This window comes from Pezoporus occidentalis, unplaced genomic scaffold (assembly GCF_034315485.1).
Source record: "Pezoporus occidentalis ecotype Australia unplaced genomic scaffold, CSIRO_AGI_Poc_V1 ctg19, whole genome shotgun sequence".
NCBI lineage: Eukaryota > Metazoa > Chordata > Aves > Psittaciformes > Psittacidae > Pezoporus > Pezoporus occidentalis.
This window is the reverse complement of record NW_026913748.1, coordinates 511,514-529,549: the sequence shown is the minus strand read 5'-3', so window position 1 is coordinate 529,549 and position 18,036 is coordinate 511,514. Positions and strand designations below refer to the sequence as shown.

Here is an 18,036-nt window from a genome sequence, read left to right as displayed (position 1 = left end):
TGGTGTTATTCATTTTTACATTTAATGAATAAAAACTTCGTTTGTTCAGTCATAGCTGCAGAAGAGTGACAGACTGCCACAAAACCCAAACATCTGTCCAGATTGCCACAGAATACACTGCATCACCTCCAGAGGCTCTGCCAGCATGATGCTGATTTGTAAGAGACACTGTTCAAATCTGCACGTACATAAAACTGGCGTTTAGTAGAGAATTGGCTATTCCAGGCTTCCAGGACACCTTAGTTTAAGCTGTGTTTCCAACACGAAACTGTTACTTTAGAAAAGGAGAAAAAAAAAAAAGACATATCCAGCAAGAAATTAAATGGCAACAGATTCAAGGTGTGGTTGCTTAAATTAATGACAGATATGTGGATAGATATTATATTACATTTCAGTTCACTGCAAACAGTAAAAATATCAAAGGTCCCAAAATTCATTCTTAGTAAGATATATTACTAAAACCACTACCCTTATCCTACCAGGCTAAGACATTGCATCTAACAAAATTACCCTCCCGTGTATTAAAGAAACAGCAACGTTACTAAGAACAGCTCACTAAATATACAGAACTACACTACCTAGGTAGAGTTTATTGCAAAACCAGAAACCAGAAGTCTGTCTTCCATTTCGGATTTGTATCACTTGCTCAGGTTTCAGTCGCTCACACACACGCACGCAGCCTGTACACGGAAAGTCGCTAACACACTTGAGCTCCCACAGGCTCACAAGAACCCTTAAAACATCTCAGTAAAAAGTTAAAATGAGATCTTTTACCACAAGGACTATAAAATCCCTCCCTCCCCCACTACCCCCTGAATTTCTAAAGTTCTGGATTCTAAAAACTATACATAAAAAAGGAAAAGTTATTTCAGTAGCACAAAGACTACCTTAAATATATCAAATAAGTCTAAAGAGAGTTGATGCAACTGAAGAGAAAAGTAATAAATGAAGACCTGCATCACACATAGTGTTTTCATCAACACTGTTGATAAGCTCTAAGTCTCTAAATGTAGTATAGCATTGGTTGGTTTTGATTTACTTTTAATTCTGAAGTTACATTAAAAAACAAAAACAAAACAAAAAGCAGTTGTGGCAATTCTGCACTCCCAAGTTCATGAGGAAAACGTCCCTTTCAAAATCTCAATAAATATGCCGACATGTAAAGTTAGTTGAGGTTGTCATGCAAGACAAGGTACATAACCAAGACCAACTCAATCTTTATAATAAAGGCAACTTGCATTCAAAAATGAACTTTACCCTTACAATTTTATTCAAAGGGTAAACATGAATTAACCCAGCTGTTTACCTGAATTACAAAAGTAACATGATTCAATATGAAAATAAGAAACTGTCTACAAATCTCTGACAGTAATAAATTGCAATATACAATGCATACAGGAGTTATACAGAGCAACAAACTCTTGTACAAAACAAAAATACTTTAATACCTTTAAAATCCAATTTTTTCTTTTTTTTTTAAATCATCATGAAAAAGATTTGAGTCAGAACTCGCACCTCAATTAGTCAAGCTTCCGGTAGCTACATTACAGCTATTTAATATACAAAGAGATAAATCTCTTCCAGTCATTAAACCTGCCTCTTCGTTAAGAGTTGCACAGCTTTTCTGTCTCATGTTCCCAGATACAAAGTTTTCTTCAGATCATGAGAACTGGATTTGTTGAACACCAGAGATCTACAGAAAGAAAACGCAGGCTTACATTATTTTCTGAAACTGCATTGCTTGAGTTGTCACGGTGTTGGAATGTCATGACAGCCACCATCAAGGGACTAAATTAAATTAATTCGCATCTTTCAGAGGAGGGCAGCTGAATTAGCATTGGAATTTCAGCAGCAGAAGGGAGAGTAGAGGATGGGATACAGTACCTGTTGATATGATGTTGTGTAGACCATAACATTTTGCTGTTGGCCGTCTGTAGTTATTAAGCCTGCTGGCAACTGGTTAGCTGAAAGAAAAAGCATTTTGAGAAAGTTAGATGGGAGCTTCAGGATATACAGTGACACAACAAGGGGGAAAGGCTTTAAACTGAAAGAAAGTAGGTTTAGGGTAGATATTAGGAAGAAGTTCTTCACTGTGAGGGTGGTAAAGCACTGGTACAGGCTGCCCAGAGAAGGTGTGGCTGCCCCGTCCCTGGCAGTGTTCAAGGCCAGGCTGGATGGGGCTTGGAGCAACCTGCTCTAGTGGAAGGTGTCCCTGCCCATGGCAGGGGGTTGGAACTCGATGAGCTTTAAGGTGCCTTTCAACTCAAACCATTCTATGATTCTACGATGATTCACATAAGTGAATATGGATAAGACTTTTCTATTTGCATTGCCTCATCTTTTATCAGATGTTTGAAAAACTAAATCTTGTCAGTAGATACAATGTCCTGGGTTCAGCAGTAGCAGTCATTTTTCTCCTTCTTGGTAGCTGGTGCAGTGCTGTGTTTTGACTTTCGGCTTGGGAACAGAGCTGATAACAAGGATGTTTTGGTTTGGCCAAGGACTTTGTGGGCCTCATGCTCTGCCAGGGAGGAGGGGAAGCCGGGAGGAAGCAGAGACAGGACACCTGACCCAAACTGACCAGGGAGGTATTCCATACCACAGCACATCATGCCCAGGATGTAACTGGGAGTTACCTGGAAGGGCTGGGAGTCTGCGGGGTTGGAGGAGGCATCAGTCAGTGCTTGGTTGGGCTGGGGGGGGCGAGTTATTGGTCAGCTGATGGTAAGGTGTTGTATTCTCTTGTTATTTCCTTTATCATTGTTATTATTGATGGTAGCAGCAGTGGTTTGTGTTATACCTTAGTTACTAAACTGTTCTTATCTCAACCTGTGGGAGTTGCATTCTTTTTGATTCTCCTCTCTGTCCCTCCGGAAGTAGGGGGAGGAAAAGAAGCGGGGAGAGTGAGTGAACGAGCCCACTGGCTGGGCTTAAACCACGACATATGACTAGAGCTGCACATCCTAATTCTTGTATTGATTGGCTTCAAGATTTACCAGCTCATAGCATTTAAAAGCCAAGGCAAAGACTACATCCAAGAATTCAGCATCAACAAAACCAACACAAAGTCCCATCATCTATCAGGCTTTCATTCACAGTATAAGAAGAAAAACTACAGTGAGTGCATATGATGCTACTTGCCCTACACCTTTTATTTACCAGTCTGTGCAGTCTTTTGAATATAAGAAATACCGAGTGTTTTAGAATTATACAAAAATTACATTCTTCTCTGGCTCATTTATCAAAGACAAGCTCAAGTCATGGAGGTTTTTACTCCCCTCCCCCAGCAGTCTTGCAAGTAGAACAAATGTGGCTTAAATATGTAGCTACTAGAGGTGGGGAGTGGGGGGAGTTTGCACCTTTCACTATAACCTGTATTTAAGTGTAGAGAAAAATACTGGCACTAACATATGCACTTATCTTCCACAGTTGACATTAGCTTTTGCTAGAGTGCCATCACTTATCACTATAGCTCCTCATTCTGACCACAAATTCTACTGATTTGGAGGGGTTTATGTTAGCACATGTTATCTTTCAGACATCTCAAATGAAAATCTCAGCAGATCAAAGGTGTAACGTGTGGGATGTCCAGGATGGATTTCTCAGGTAAGAATTCTGATGTCTAAAGGGACTGTTGTTTTTATAAAAGATGTAGTAGTAATATAAAAAAAAGTATTACTTACTAAATGCTTCCTCCGTGAGCTCCTCACTTAGACCGTCCCCAGCTGTAACTGTTCCAATTCCCTTTTCTCCTTTCATTGCCTGGAGGGGGGGGGGGGGGGGGGGGGGGATAGTAAAAGAGAGTTTGTGTTAGAGTACAGTTGGATTGAGATTGTTTTCAAACCCCAAGAGGTCTAGCCAAGGTTTTGAACTTGCAGAGGAGTCACTGTGCAGTAGCTGGAGTTTGAAATCCAAGACCTGTGAAACGCTATGAGATTTAAGAACAGGCATAAAACAAGGATGTATGAAGGGTGTTTTTCATCTTAGTCATAATCCTAAGAAACAGGAACTCTGCAAACTAGGATTGTGTAGATTCTAAGAAAGGCTTTCACTTTCTAAGGAAGGTCAAATATCTGCAGTAGTCCAGAAGGAGCCGTTAGGAACATTGACAAATCACAGAATCTCAGTACTAATGAGAACGTGCAACACTTGCTTACCAGCCACGTGCAAGTGCTGTCATCATACAACTAACAGTTGGCATTTAAAACCAAGATACTGGATTTCTTTTCCCACATCAAGGACTACAGCCAGAAAAGATATCAGCACAGAAAGCCAAAGCTTCCAGTCATCTGCAGTTTTACAAGTATGAAGTTTGATGCTCTGCTATTATGTATGAACATCCAAGAAAATAATACAAGCATAAGAAGTATTCTCTGAAACTGTTTGATGCAGACTAAATACTACAAATCAGAAATACTTCACTATATATGGTACCCTGAAGACAGAACTAGCTGGAATGGAGGTTTAAAACTGATGAGCAAAACCATCCAATCCATCCATCCATTTAAATCCCAATCCCGCCACTCTGCCACTACGGCATATTTATCTGCAAAAATGGTCACTTACAGGCCCACTTCAGGCTTCTCCAGAAGTACTGAAACTAGTCAGGCACTCCTTTACATTTTTAAGGAAAGCACATAGAGCACTTTAATGTCACATGCAACTGCCATACAGAACTGGAAAAGGACAGCACAAGGCAGTACTTCCAATTTAGAGATTACACCTGCTGTTAGCCAGTTATCACAGCAGATGACTTCCTGGGAAAGGGGAAGCTTCAAGTGCTATCAGCAAATTAATCATCATTAATGAGTCTGACCCCATTAATTAAACAACTTCAGTTTACAGAACAAAGTCTGAAGAGTATCTCTATCTACAACACTGCCAACTGAGACATGCCTGCTTCACTCATACCAGTAGAGCCAAGCAGCCATACCAGAAAAGTGATCCACATTAAAAACAAATAAAATTAATAGAATCATAGAATACTTGCTTTAATTTTTACCCCCCCCAATTATTTTTTTTTTAATATCTGAACAACATCTTCAATCAGGATTATGAGGAAGAGAGGTCACTGGATAAAAATACCTTTGATTTGTTTGGTTAAATCTGATATTCTGAGATAGACCACCACCAGAGTGGAGGAGCAAGTAAGCATAATTCTCTTTGGTCTCCAGACAGGAGGTGAGGGGTGGAGAGCAAACCAGAACAAAAAACCCAACCAGAAGCAACTTCTTTTTGAAGAAGTTTAAAATGCTAAAAGGGGAGGCGTGGGGGGGCTAGAGACAGAGAGGTTTCCATGTGAATCATTATTCCAACATGAGAAAAACTGCTTTTTCTTTTGCATATCTGAAGCCTAGACAAAGCCCAGACAAACACCAGGCATTAGCCTAGCTCCTCAGAGAATGCTGTCTAGAACAGTTTTATTGATTGAACCTGAAGATTGAATTAAGTACTCTAAATAGTCACCTTTAAAGAGTGATTTACTACCAGCAATATATTAGAGCATTTATTCAGTTGAAAGCTTTAGAACTTTGAATCTGCAAGTCTAATAAAAATGCTTACTTACCCCTTTTTCTCTATATATCCTCTGGAATGCTTTTAAACATTACATTAGTCCTTGACAATAGCTGTGAGATATTATACAAGTTAACCATTATACTATTACAATGACAAGGAGCTAATGATAAACACAACCAGGTTAAATAAATGAGGAAATACTGAAGTATATACCAACCTCTCTGAATTTTTGGAGGTATAATTTCAAAGGTTCAACATAGCTGTCAAACCCCAAGGTAGACATGGCAAAGAGAATATCCTCTCCATTGATGGTCTTTCTTTTCTCTTGGTGACACCTCTCACTTGCTTCTGATGTTATAAAGCTGATGAATTCACTTACACACTCTTGCACGCATTCCTTTGCATCCTTAGCAATCTAGTAAGGAAACAGTATCATAAAATGATTAATCAAGATGCAAGAAAATTTATTAAAAAAGCAAAATGCAAAGAACACACTAGATAATAAGGGAAACTTCCCCAAACCTGATGGCAATACCCATTTAGGCAACACCTGCATGTGAGGGAACCACTGGATGTCATCACTGCCCTATGTAAGCAGAGCTGCAACATGAAGTTTTACTATTTCAAGCAGCATGGCCAACTCCCAGGGTCTCCCGAAGTTGTATCTGTACAAGCTTTTACACATAGATGCACCTCAGTATTGCTTACCTACACGTTGTCTTTAAACCTGTTCATTACAATGCCATAGCCCACTTCCATCTTCCCTTTAATAGGCCCACCAGTTCCAACCAAACCCTCTGCAGTATAACCCACAAATTTGGCAACAAGTATTTGTATCCCGACCAGACTCAAGGACTAGAATATATGCCTAGCAGCAAGCCTCTGTAATGCTTTAATATTCTGATATAATTTTTCCAAATGAGAATTCAAATGAAGAAACACATATGGCCCTGGCAGGAATGAAATAAGTAAATTTGATTATGGTTTTCAGCTGGAAAAAATTAATTTACCCAACTTTAAATAACAGCAAGCATTACTCATGATTATTTGGGAAGCTGACAGGAGGCAACTGAAAGATTAGAATAATTAAGATTCTTATTCTTTACATGAGAAAAACCTGTTTGTATTTAAAAAAAAAATAATGAAGCAGTAATCATATGTAGAATCTTCACTAGTTCTTCTGATATTTTCAGACACATAGGGTGAGATTTTCATAAGTATTTATCAGCCAGCAGCTTCCCTTGCAGTTTTTGACAAAACCCTCCTTGATTTTGAGAAAGCTCGACATCCCATATGCTAAATTCTTGAGAAAAATCTCATCTTGATCACTAAAAATTTATGACAATATGGACTGGGGAAGAGATTTTCACAGCAAAGATATAAATGGAACATGCAGATCTCCAGAGAGCCCTGAACACTAAGAAAGTACAAGCAGATGCAAGTAAATTATGTCTTGCTTCTATTTAGAGTGATCTCAAAAAAAAGGAAAAAAAAAAACAAACCAGCTTTAGCTAGAGGAAATGTTACTGGGGCAGGAATTGTATTGGAATACAATAGGGAAACAGCAAGTAACAGGAGCCCTGCAAAGGTTTCAAATAAACAGGTGGAACAGTCAAACGCTTATACAATCACCAGCTCAACAGAATGGATTAAAAAGCCTATTCTTAGTAGTAGGAAATATAAAACAAGTCCTTCAGTATCTGGCCTTATGTTCTACATTGTATAAGGCAGACTTCTTAAGTCATTTTGGCATTTGGATATATGTGAAGATTTGGGTGATGAAAGACTAACCATTCTCTTTTCTTCAGGATGAGGACTGTTTTTTTTTGGTTCACTGGAAAAGTGAACCAAATGGTTCATTTATTCCAAATGTTACGCATCTCAATAAATGCGGATTAAATTTCATAAGAGATAAGCACATAGAAAATACTCTTATTGATACAGGATGGTCACCAAGTCTGACCCATTATGACAATTTCAGAGAATACATCTTAGAAAAATAAAGCCCTTGAAAGTGCTATCAAGAACACTGTTCTGATTAATTACTGCAGTTACTAAAAGCTTTCAGAAACCTAAGAAAAATGGACTTGGTCTCAATCACCTCCTGCTCAGATTTTTGTTTTCTTTTGTAAGGCTTTTCTCCAATAAACCAGGATCATTTGGAAAAATATACTGTTTTACCAGCTCAAGTTCAGGTAGAGGAAGGAATAAAATTCATTAATATGCTTTCTTTACAGACAAGGGTATTACCTTTCCTGTCTGAGGTATGGCATTTTTCATTATCCTTGCCACATTTGCAATTGGAAGATATATATCTTGTTCTCTGAAACTCTCTTTTGAGCCATTTGTATCTTCATGATCATTCATGCTGTCCTCTGGGTCTAATGAAATAAAGAAAAGTTAGCAGAAATTGTAGTTGACAGAGAGCAAGCAATAATTAAGTCAGTTTAAAATCTTACACTGAAGGATGAAGACCTTTGAAAGCACAGTGTATTAGCATTGTAGAAATAGTTTTAAAAATAGATGGAACACCACGGTACCTTCATGGTTGTTCCATATCATCTTTAGCACATTATGCACAGAAGTACACACGGCTGAACACCAAACATTCTCAATGTTATGTCTAAATAGAAATTGTTCCCTAGAACAGATTTTTTTTTTATCATGACCTCAAAGGACTGTGTCAACACTGAAAAATCCAACCCCCACTTTTAGACTGCAGAAAAATTGATTTATACAGTGAGACATAAAGAATACAATTGCAAATTCTTAGCTTGAGAGGATAGACTATAAGAACTAGAAGCATACATACACACACACAGAAATAGCAGTGTTTACTGCAATATTTCTTACCATCATGAGGCTGTATCACATAGTGACTGCCACCAATGTAATCTCCAGTAATTCCTAACTGAGAAGCATCCGTTGTGGAGCTATCACCATCCATCTACAAACAGAAGAAACCAACCTTTCAGGTATGTTTGCTACATCAGTAAGTGCAGCTATTGCTTAAAAAACAGCACTCTAATCAACACAGAATTATAAGACTAATTAACGCAAAGCATAAATATTTTGTCATTTGAGAACAGTATCCCCTCTCTCATTACAAAGCTTTACTGACAGTGGAAATGGTGAAACTGGTTTTGTGATGCTTCCCAAAAATTCAGCCATGCACAGAAACATTTGGTTCATGCAATCTTCTGTTGTTCCTATGACAGTCACATGAACAGGTTCAGGCAAGTTTCTCCAAGCAACCCTAAAAACCTACATAAGCCCACTGTTCACCGAATACTTTACCTACAATTATTACAGACTGCATCCTTCACTCACCATTGCCCTCCACTCAAAACACCTTTTGTCAAGCCCACTAACAAGCTTATACTAGCCAGACCTGTATCCACATCCTCACTCTCCTCAGGCACTAGCCACTCCTAGACACCTTCCGAGTTGTGTTTTCCTTTGCTTTCTTTGGTCCCACCCTGCCCTGCTCCTCTGGGCATCCTCCAGTGCTCCTCTCACAATGTTCTGACATAATGGCCAATAAGTATTTTCTTTCAGGCTTTAGAGACAGGGTCAAAGTAATTTCAATGGCAGGAGAAAGAGGGAAGCCAAAATAGCCAGTACTTCCCTACCCCCTTAGAGACCTTTTGTGCTGGGAGGCACCAAACATGTTTCAGCTAGAGAGGTCCCAGAGAAGCCCACCTACCCCCTTTCAAATAGGACAAAACTAGCAAAACCAGCAGGGGTTTGCTGGTTAAGCGTCAACGTTTTCTAGGATATCTACTTTGTGATGAAGTAGAGGTCTCCAAACAGGGGCTGTGGCTCAGAGGCTCCTCAGCAGCCTGGAGACACTTGGAGACATCACATGTATTGCACTTTCTCATTCTGTGGAGGTAAAAGACATGAAGATGCCTCCCACCCTCCTTGGGAGTTCACACCTCTTCAGTGAGTACATCCCATAGCATCAATCCAACACATCAATGCCTTTGGCATCCGCGTTTTGCCACCATACACAACACGCAGATAGATACACATGCATTCTTGTAAAAGCAAGTACTTCAGCCCATGTAATGTGTTACCATATGAAAGTCTCTTCTTTTACAAAAGCAACAGATTTCACTAAACGCTATCAGCAGGTAGAAAACTTAGACCTATAAAAATCATGGCAGACAATATTTCCGCTTTCCAAGAGGCTATGTTAGCAGTGCTAATGCAAGCCTGAATTCAAGTCTCCAGCCTTTTAAAACTTTCGGACAATGCTCTTTTCTCCAGTTGCAGGTGTCTTGAGAATTAGTGTATTAAAAATAAACTTTTGCAGAACATTTAGCTCCCATGCTTTTTTTTTTCCACATGAGGTGGCATCTTGGCAGTCGTGCAGTCATGTGTAAACGCTTCTTTTGGAGAAAAGGAACACTGCAAAAATGAGTGAGGCAGAAGGGGTCCCCAGCACATACAAACTCTTCCAACACTGGGGCATAAATACAAAGATATTCTTGAATGCATTTAGATACACAGCACCAGCTTCACCTTTGCCCTAAATTTTCTTGCCTAGGTTTACCATCAAACAATTCCACGAGCATATGCTTATCTACCTGTTGGCTAGCAAATCACCTCTTCCATTCCCATCCTACACTTCATACAGTTCTGTCTCTGGACCAGCCCTTCCCATCCTTCCCTCTTCCCACTCCAGCTGTTCCTGACAAGGGCAGCCAGCCTCATTGACAAGCTGCAATCACAGCCCCACGGGAGGCAGAACCCCACTCCATTCACTCCTTGAATGTGCGGTGCAGGTACCCTGGTGTCTCGGTAAAGCAACCTCTGCCCAAAAAGTCACATGGTCACTGCCAGCCAGACCATGCAGCTCGCTTCTTTCCACAACCATTAGCCTCAAGAGCGAATGGGATCAAGAGAGAAAGGGAGGAAGGGAAAAACAATCTCATGCTATTTTTATACCTACACAGAAATATGAGCAATTTAACCTCTCTCTACTCTGCACTTTGTCTGTGGCCACAGGGTTGGGTTTTGCTTTCAAACCCTCAGGCAACACCCAGCGCTACACATCTGCGGCTACATGGCCACAGATGCACAAGTAACCTGAGCACTGCTCACATCATTCAGAGCAATACTACAACAGCTGGAGATAGCCCTAGGAGCTACTTAAGAGAAAGGAAAACCTCTTCCACATCTGCCACCTCTTCATCATACAAATTATTATGCACACAGTGCTTTTTTTAACATCACTTCTGGTCCCTTTTGATGGGTTTTTGTAAATCAGTTTCACTTCCTCCAGAGCAGCTCTGTCCAAAGGAAGGGGAATGTTTCAGACATGTACCAATTTTCACATAAATTTGCTGCCTGCATTTTGCACTCTTTGTTGGGCGATCTAACTTTGATTTTCAATTTTCCAAAGGGTCTGCAGTTTGCTTACTCAGCTCACTGTAATGACAAGGATATCAAAATTCTGCATATCAAGATCACCCAAACTGACATCACTCACCACTAAGAGTTGTGTCTCTCTTTCCCTTTTGAAACAATTAACATTCTGCAGCCTGATAAATCCCAAAATCAAGTTAGGATTTTCTGGCATTCTTCTCAGTCTCAGCTGTCTGATCCCTACTAGAATTTAACTTGGAATTAGGGTCTCCTCCAACTGTGTTAAATTTACTCAGCCCCCTTTAAATGCCTTAAGGTTTCTTCCCCTCTCCTTTTTCATTCTCCTATGGAACCTTATCTTCCAAAATGTTTTCTTTCTCCAGGATTCCAATATTCTTCAATTTCTGCAGTGATGTGATAATTCACTGGTTTCTGCTCACCCATTCTGCAGGCTACCCCATCTGAATCTTTATTGCCAAGACCCAGCAGCATTACTGAAGAAACCGTCTTGCTTTCATTAGCCCAGCTCACCTTCAAAAGACATTTCCTGCTCCAATCCCTTTTAAACCTCTGCTGCATCTGTAGACAGTTTTGGCCATATTAGACTGATGTATCCTCAAGGTATTATATTTGCTTTTATCCTTTTCTGTGTGCACATTTCCAAATCTGCCTACAGCATGTGTTATTTCACAATTAGTGAGAATTTGAGTGGAAGCTTATTGTGAATTAAAAGAGTGATGAGCAAAATCAATAGGAAAAGGACTGCAAAAGAAAAAGGCAGATCTGTCTCAGATTAAAAAAAAAACAACAACCACCAGTCACTGACAGCTTGACATCAACTGAAATAAATTCGATGTGTATTACTTTAAGAAAGCCTTTTAACTGTCAGAACAACCTTGGGACAGAGGATTACAGTGTAACACCTTTCTGCATAATGCTTAACATAACCCAGTCCTAATCCAGGATCACAGGATAATTCAGGTTAAAAGGGGCCTCGGGAGATCTCTCGTCCAACCCCTGCTCAAAGCAGGGCCAGATCCCAGCAGGCTCCTAAGGGCTTTATCCAGCCCTGAAGATCTTCACAGACAGAGCCTGCCCAACCATACTGCAAGCCCCCTTCCACAGCTTGGCTAGCCTCATGGTGAGGAAAGGAGTGGCATTTTATACACAACATTGCAATCCAAATAACTTTTATTGAAGAACTTCAGTCAGATTTGTCATGTACACCTAGGCATCTGAACATAGCAACTGTAATTAATATACCACCTAGTCAGCCTACTAGTATTTCTTTGAGCCTGATGGATGACACAAACACGAGCCTGATGAAAACTGTGGTGGCTGCCATCCTACTCATCTCATAATGACCAGTTACACATTCAAGTATTATGGTTTTAATTTTACATGTTCAAAACTCAAGCTAATCACCACACACCTGACTGTCAGCTCAGCTGGCCTGTAATACATACAACACAATGCTCAGAAAATGAGAAAACACTGCTCTTGATAGACTGTTACCAATTAATCCACCACTTTAAAAAAACAAAAAGCTCTGAAACAAACTAAACTTGCAGTGTCCCTGAAGTGAGTTAAAAAAATGCAGCAGTACAATGTAGCATAGAAACAACACCAAGCCTACAGTCACTGGGAGAGTGAAGGACAACAACTCTTAAGCTAGCGTATTTAGTAGGAAGAGCTACTTCTTTGGACAGAATTAGATGCTAAATTTCATGAACAGGCAGAGTCCTTGGAGATATAATCCTACAGGGTTCAGATGGGCAAGAAATCTCAGATTTTGCTTTAGCCCCTGGAGTACCTATTTGCAGATTCTATGTCCCACTCACACAGCAGCTTCAGGATGCAGCCACTGCAATCTCTTTTAATCAAGACAGCATCTCCTACACATGCGCAGCGACCGAATCACACGAGGAAGAGGTCTTCCAACACGTTGGTCTAGTAGCACATACTACACATTTATCTGCAACAAGCGCTTACTGCATGTTGTACGTTACCCTCAAGACTTCAGGGCTAGGAAAACACTCAAGCTCTCATCCATGAATATGCTGACTGAATCAAGACTGAGTGCTAAGCATACCAGAAGTGACAATAGGTTACTCTCTAAAGTGACCATGACACCATCTGATTTTTTACCAAAAATGAGGGAGAGAAACCAAATAAGCACAGAAAACTCAACTCAAATATTCCATAATAAGCATCCAAATTCAGAGCAGCAGCACAAAGTTATCTGGTAGTAACTTTTTGTTTGTTTGTGGGTTTGTTTGTTGTTGGTTTGGGATTTGTTTTGTTTGTGTATCTCTAATGAAAAAGAATAGTGCTAGGAATATACAAATTAATGGATCCAGGGAAATTAACCTGAGAAATATGTTAAAACAGAAACCTTTCAGATCAAGGGCATGAAAGAACTTTCAGCACTAAGATGCAAGTGAATGAACATACAGCTTTACACGGACATCTGGTAGAAAAATTTCTGGAGGATGCTTAAAAAAAAAAGAAAGATGCTCCTGTCTGCTACCCACAACCCAGTCTGTTCCTAGAACACATCGATACTGAATTAATAAAACCTCAGTATCTCAAAGTAAATCCTGCAGCCTGTTTAATCTGAGGACCTCTCTTGAAAGAGCAGTATCAGTAGCCCAGCTAAATGATAACCAAAGAACATAACCCCAGACCTGCCAGCACTGAGGAGAGAAAGGGTCAGTAAAAAGGGCAGTAATAGAATCAAAGACTGTGTCTTCAGAGTGAGGAATTTATTTTGCAATGATTTGCAAAACTGATCTCCCAAGTGCAACTAAAAGCCTTGTGTGATTTAAGTACTTCACACATCATTTATCCATCCTATTTCCCAAAATTGCTACCCAGCAAGAGGGACTGCAGAAAATTCCATGCAATTATCTGAAGCACTTGGTACACTTTCCATACAGCTGTCCCTGCCACAGAAGGAAGGAGAGAAATACAGCTGTAGGTAGTAACATCAGTCATCGTAGATTAATTTTTCTACCACATCTTATTACGAGATGTAAAGCAGTAGGTAACAGTAGAAACAAAGTTTTATTTGGGCTTTCTGCACCCTCACTTGCTGTTCCTAAACACAAATAAAGAATTTTCTATTTGAAAAAATAATGTCTATCTCCCTCAACGTTCAGTGACTTCTGGAGAACCTAATTTCCCACTAAATTCTCACCTGGAAGTAAAGCAGTGTCTCCTGCAGCAAGAAACACTGACTGGTAAACGTACTCATGGGACATCATTCCAGCAGATGGAACATACTGTAGTTAAATAGCCACGTTAAAACCCCTCAGCACATGCCTAGAACACAGGTGCTCCACTGTCCCTCTCCATTTCAGACTCATCTCTGCGTGTCTTCAGTGTATTCCCCCACAGCAGAATAGCATTAGGAGAAGCAGACTGAGGCTGAGAGGACCTGACAGCACCACTAAGGCTCATTAGCACCTAGGCTGTACCAGGCTCCTTCCTCCCCCTGGACCACAAGAAGAAAACCTTTCCTTTATGAAGTCTGAACAGGGCCTTTTCACCTTTCCAGTATTATAAACTTTCTGGCTCATCTTACAAGCCCTGAAGTCACCAGCCACAAGCTTCCTCCACGTGGATCCAGCTGTGCTAGAGCATGTGGTGTCTCCTTACCAGGCTAACTGTTCACAAGCATGGTTAGCTGCAATTTACATGGGTGGACTAACAACGCATATATTTTTACATCAAGTAGGAGTAGATCAGTGATACAGAGCAGGCAGGAGAAACTTGAGTTTCCATGCCTTCTCTTTTTTGGCAGTAATATAAACTGGAGGTAAAAAACTGAGATGAACATAGAAATTTTGTTGCTTTTGCAGAAGCTGGAAGAGGACAGCAGTGCTGAACAGGCTGCACCAGCACCTCCACCCTCCTGCAACTCTGAAAACCCCGTATTACCTTTCCATGTTCAGTTTTTTATGCTTTTTTTTTCTGTGAAGAACTGAAACTTAGCTGTTTAATTATTAAAACAGCAGTCCATAAATCCTGCCTTTCTTCTGCAAGTTGGATAACATCAGTAAGTTGGTTATGGTTTTCCTTCACTGTGGTAAGTATATCAAATAGGTGAAATTTATTGCTCTCAAGCAACAGGCCAAGTAAGAGTTACACAAAACTAGTCCAGACCAGGCCAGTATTTTCAGTCAGCATTATCAAATCTGCTGACACTTTATTTTATTCTACCAATGTTATTTACACATGTTGTTTAGTATTCTATATTTGGAGTCACATTTCTATTTTTTACAAGCATCCTGCCACTAAAACACCCATTTCCAAATACATGTTTTTCTAAAGTAATATTGCAAAAATCACTATTGAAGACAAGTTTCTTTCTAAGCAAAATTTTAAAGGTGAACCGACATTAGAAATTTGCACCTGAAGCACTGAAGAGCCCTACAAGCCTTTTTAAAATGTTAAAAAGGCAATGTAACTGATTTCAAGCTTCACAGTATTTAATGTTTCATATCTGCACAGTATCTTGAACAATCTTTTTCATCTCATTTCTGTACACTGCTCCCTTCATGCAATTATTACCACAAATAAGAGATAATCTGTTAAACTTTGAACTGCCTTAATTATCAAATATTAAAGCCTAAGCAGTAATACCCAATATTCTTGATTTTTCAAATATAATTTCATAGCTGTAAATGTTAGCAGCCAAGACCATATATATTACCCGCCCAATGCAAAGCACAGGCTGCTCACGCAGACCTCATAAATAATGATTCAGATTAAACTATCTTGGGTCCCCAAGAGAATTACAGATGGGTTCCCCCTTAACTTTGTAACTGTCATGCCACATAGTCATATAGGCTGCATAAGCAAAGACAGAAAGTAATCACTGAGCTTATTGTTTAGGAACATTATGCTAATGATTATGCATAAACACTGTTTCTTCATTCCTACAAGCCAATTAAACCCAGACTGCAAATAATGCCCAAAGCAGCTCCTTCCATTTTGCTTTTCACTATTTTGCCTGAGTGTCTTTTGAAAAAGCTGCAATTACTTTTTTTTTTAATTGGCAATAACTTCCATCTACCAGCAACACAGGCAAACGTTACTACACGCAAGACAGCCCATTCAAGGACTGAAATCCAGACTTCTACATCCCTCACTGCCTAGAAACAATCAGGCCATTATTATCAATTATTTTGCCTGCACAAAAATCAATCCAAGCATCCCAGGTAGCTTTTACATGACAGTTCTTTGCAGAACAAATCCTCTTGGTTAAACCTCAAAGAAATTGGTAAAGCTAAAAATTGACTGATTTTCTACTGCTGTAGTACCTAGGAAGGCTTCTTTAACCAGTGTATCTTAATAACTGCAGAAACATTACTAGAATACATGGGGGGGGGTAATTTTCCAATATGATTTTCTGTGAATAACCTACCCAACTCTCTTTACAATCATCACCAACTATGTAATTTCTGGATGGAGCAGGGGCTGGCACACACAGGCATGGCCAACACCACTTGCCAAACACACAACAGTTGTGTAGACATTGCAAGTAGCAGAGTCCCATCACTCTCCTACCTGCCATGTGTGCTACAGGACAAGTCATCGATGCTGCTCGGCTGTGCCAACCGATCGATCTCACTTCCTGATTTCATGTCCTTCAATGATGCAACAGCAGCCAGCAAGGGGCATGAGGGGTAAGCCCCTTACCTACATGAATCTTCCTTGCACCTAGCTCGACTGTGTTCGATGGACAACCTCATCTATCACGATCCCTTGTTTCCAGAACGAGCAAACCAAAGCGTCCCCAGTTCAGCAACTTTATTGTTAATCACTTTTGCCGTGATTTCAGTGCAGAAGGTATCAGCCTTTGGCTCCGGCGGGCTGCAGAGGCTACACACCTGTACCTGCCTGCTGTGGGAGCCTTCTGCCGGAGCCCAGCTGCAGACCTCCGTTTGGTATTCCCCCGCCCCGGGGCGCCGTGCCTGGTCCGGGCTGCCCGCACAGACACCCGGCTGCTCTCACCACATCCCGGGGCCTGGCCCCACGCTCCCTACCGCTGCGAAACACCGCCAGACCTTCCAACCCCATCTCGGTCCCAACGACAGCGGCGGGGCTGGCTAGCTCTCTGCCCGCTGCACGGCTCCCGGCTCTGCGAGGGGCCGTAGGCGTGGTAGGGGCCCGGGCCCCCACTCCCGCGGCCGAAGGGAGGGGGCTCAGCGGGCTGCGGCGCCGGCCGGGGAAAAACAAAAGAGAGCGGAGCCCCCTCCGCCTGCGGGCGGCGAGGCACGGCTACCACAAAGCCGCCCCCCCCGCCCGCCATGCCGCCGCGGAGGGGCTCCAGGGCAGACCGAACACGGCCAGCGGGCCGGAGAGAAACCGCCGTTAAAGGGTCACGGCGACCGCAAGACCGGCCCGGCGGAAAACCGCGCGCCCCGCGCCTGCCTCGCCGCGACCTCAGCGAGCGGTTAGGGGCGCCGGCAGCCTCGCTTGGCCCCACACCGGCGGCCGTACACCAACCGCGGGGCAGCCGCGCTCCCGTCCCCGCCTCCAACCCCCCCCGTCCTCCCCGCGCCTAGGCCGCAAAATGGAGCCGGAGCGAGGGGGGCACCTCCTCGCACCCGGCCCCGCGGAGAAAAGGGAACCCCGACGGGGACAACCGCCGCGCCGGCTCTGCCCGGACCCCCGCGCTACGACCGCCTCCGCGCCCGCTCCGCCGCCTCCCCCGTCCGCTCCTTCGTCCGGGCGGCCCCCGAGCCTCCGGTCGCACAAAGAGGCGAGCGGGCGGTGGCGGGTCCCGGGGGCTGCCGCCCCCCACTTCCTGGTCCCCGCGGCGGCGGCGCGGCGGCAGCGCCGGAGCCCGGGGAGGGAGACGGACATTTCATTCGAGCCTGCAGTGGAACCGGTTACCAATCATTGGCCGGAGCCAGGCACAAACCTCCAGTGCGGCCCTGGTTGGCTCCCTCCGCAAATCGGCTGTTTGGTTGGACAGAAAATGGCTGCGAAGGAACCAGTCCCAGCGCGGAGCACCGCTTCCCGCAGCCCGGCTGCCCTCCCTCCGCGCCGCCTCCCCGACACGCGCGCCGGCTCTTCCCCCCAGCGCGCTCCCTCCCTCCCTCCCTCCCGACGGCTGTGGCCCGGCCCTGCCAG

The 18,036-nt window shown here is 42.4% G+C and overlaps 1 protein-coding gene across 3 annotated transcripts; it reads right to left on the bottom strand.

Moving 5' to 3' along the window:
- NFYB (nuclear transcription factor Y subunit beta) lies at window positions 1-17,982 on the bottom strand. Of its 3 annotated transcripts, none has more exons than XM_062616328.1 (7): window positions 17,825-17,982; window positions 8,371-8,464; window positions 7,768-7,898; window positions 5,735-5,932; window positions 3,684-3,762; window positions 1,885-1,964; window positions 1-1,693 (listed from the first exon to the last, which is right to left on the bottom strand). In XM_062616328.1, exons 2-7 carry the CDS (start codon window positions 8,462-8,464, stop codon window positions 1,661-1,663), a joined length of 615 nt encoding a protein of 204 aa, XP_062472312.1. In that variant the 5' UTR covers window positions 17,825-17,982; the 3' UTR covers window positions 1-1,660. The 3 variants fall into 3 exon arrangements, with proteins under 3 accessions (XP_062472312.1, XP_062472311.1, XP_062472310.1); XM_062616327.1 differs by having other exon boundaries at window positions 17,797-17,936; XM_062616326.1 differs by lacking the exon at window positions 17,825-17,982 and adding an exon at window positions 16,465-16,582.
- Between the last annotated feature and the right edge of the window lie 54 nt (window positions 17,983-18,036).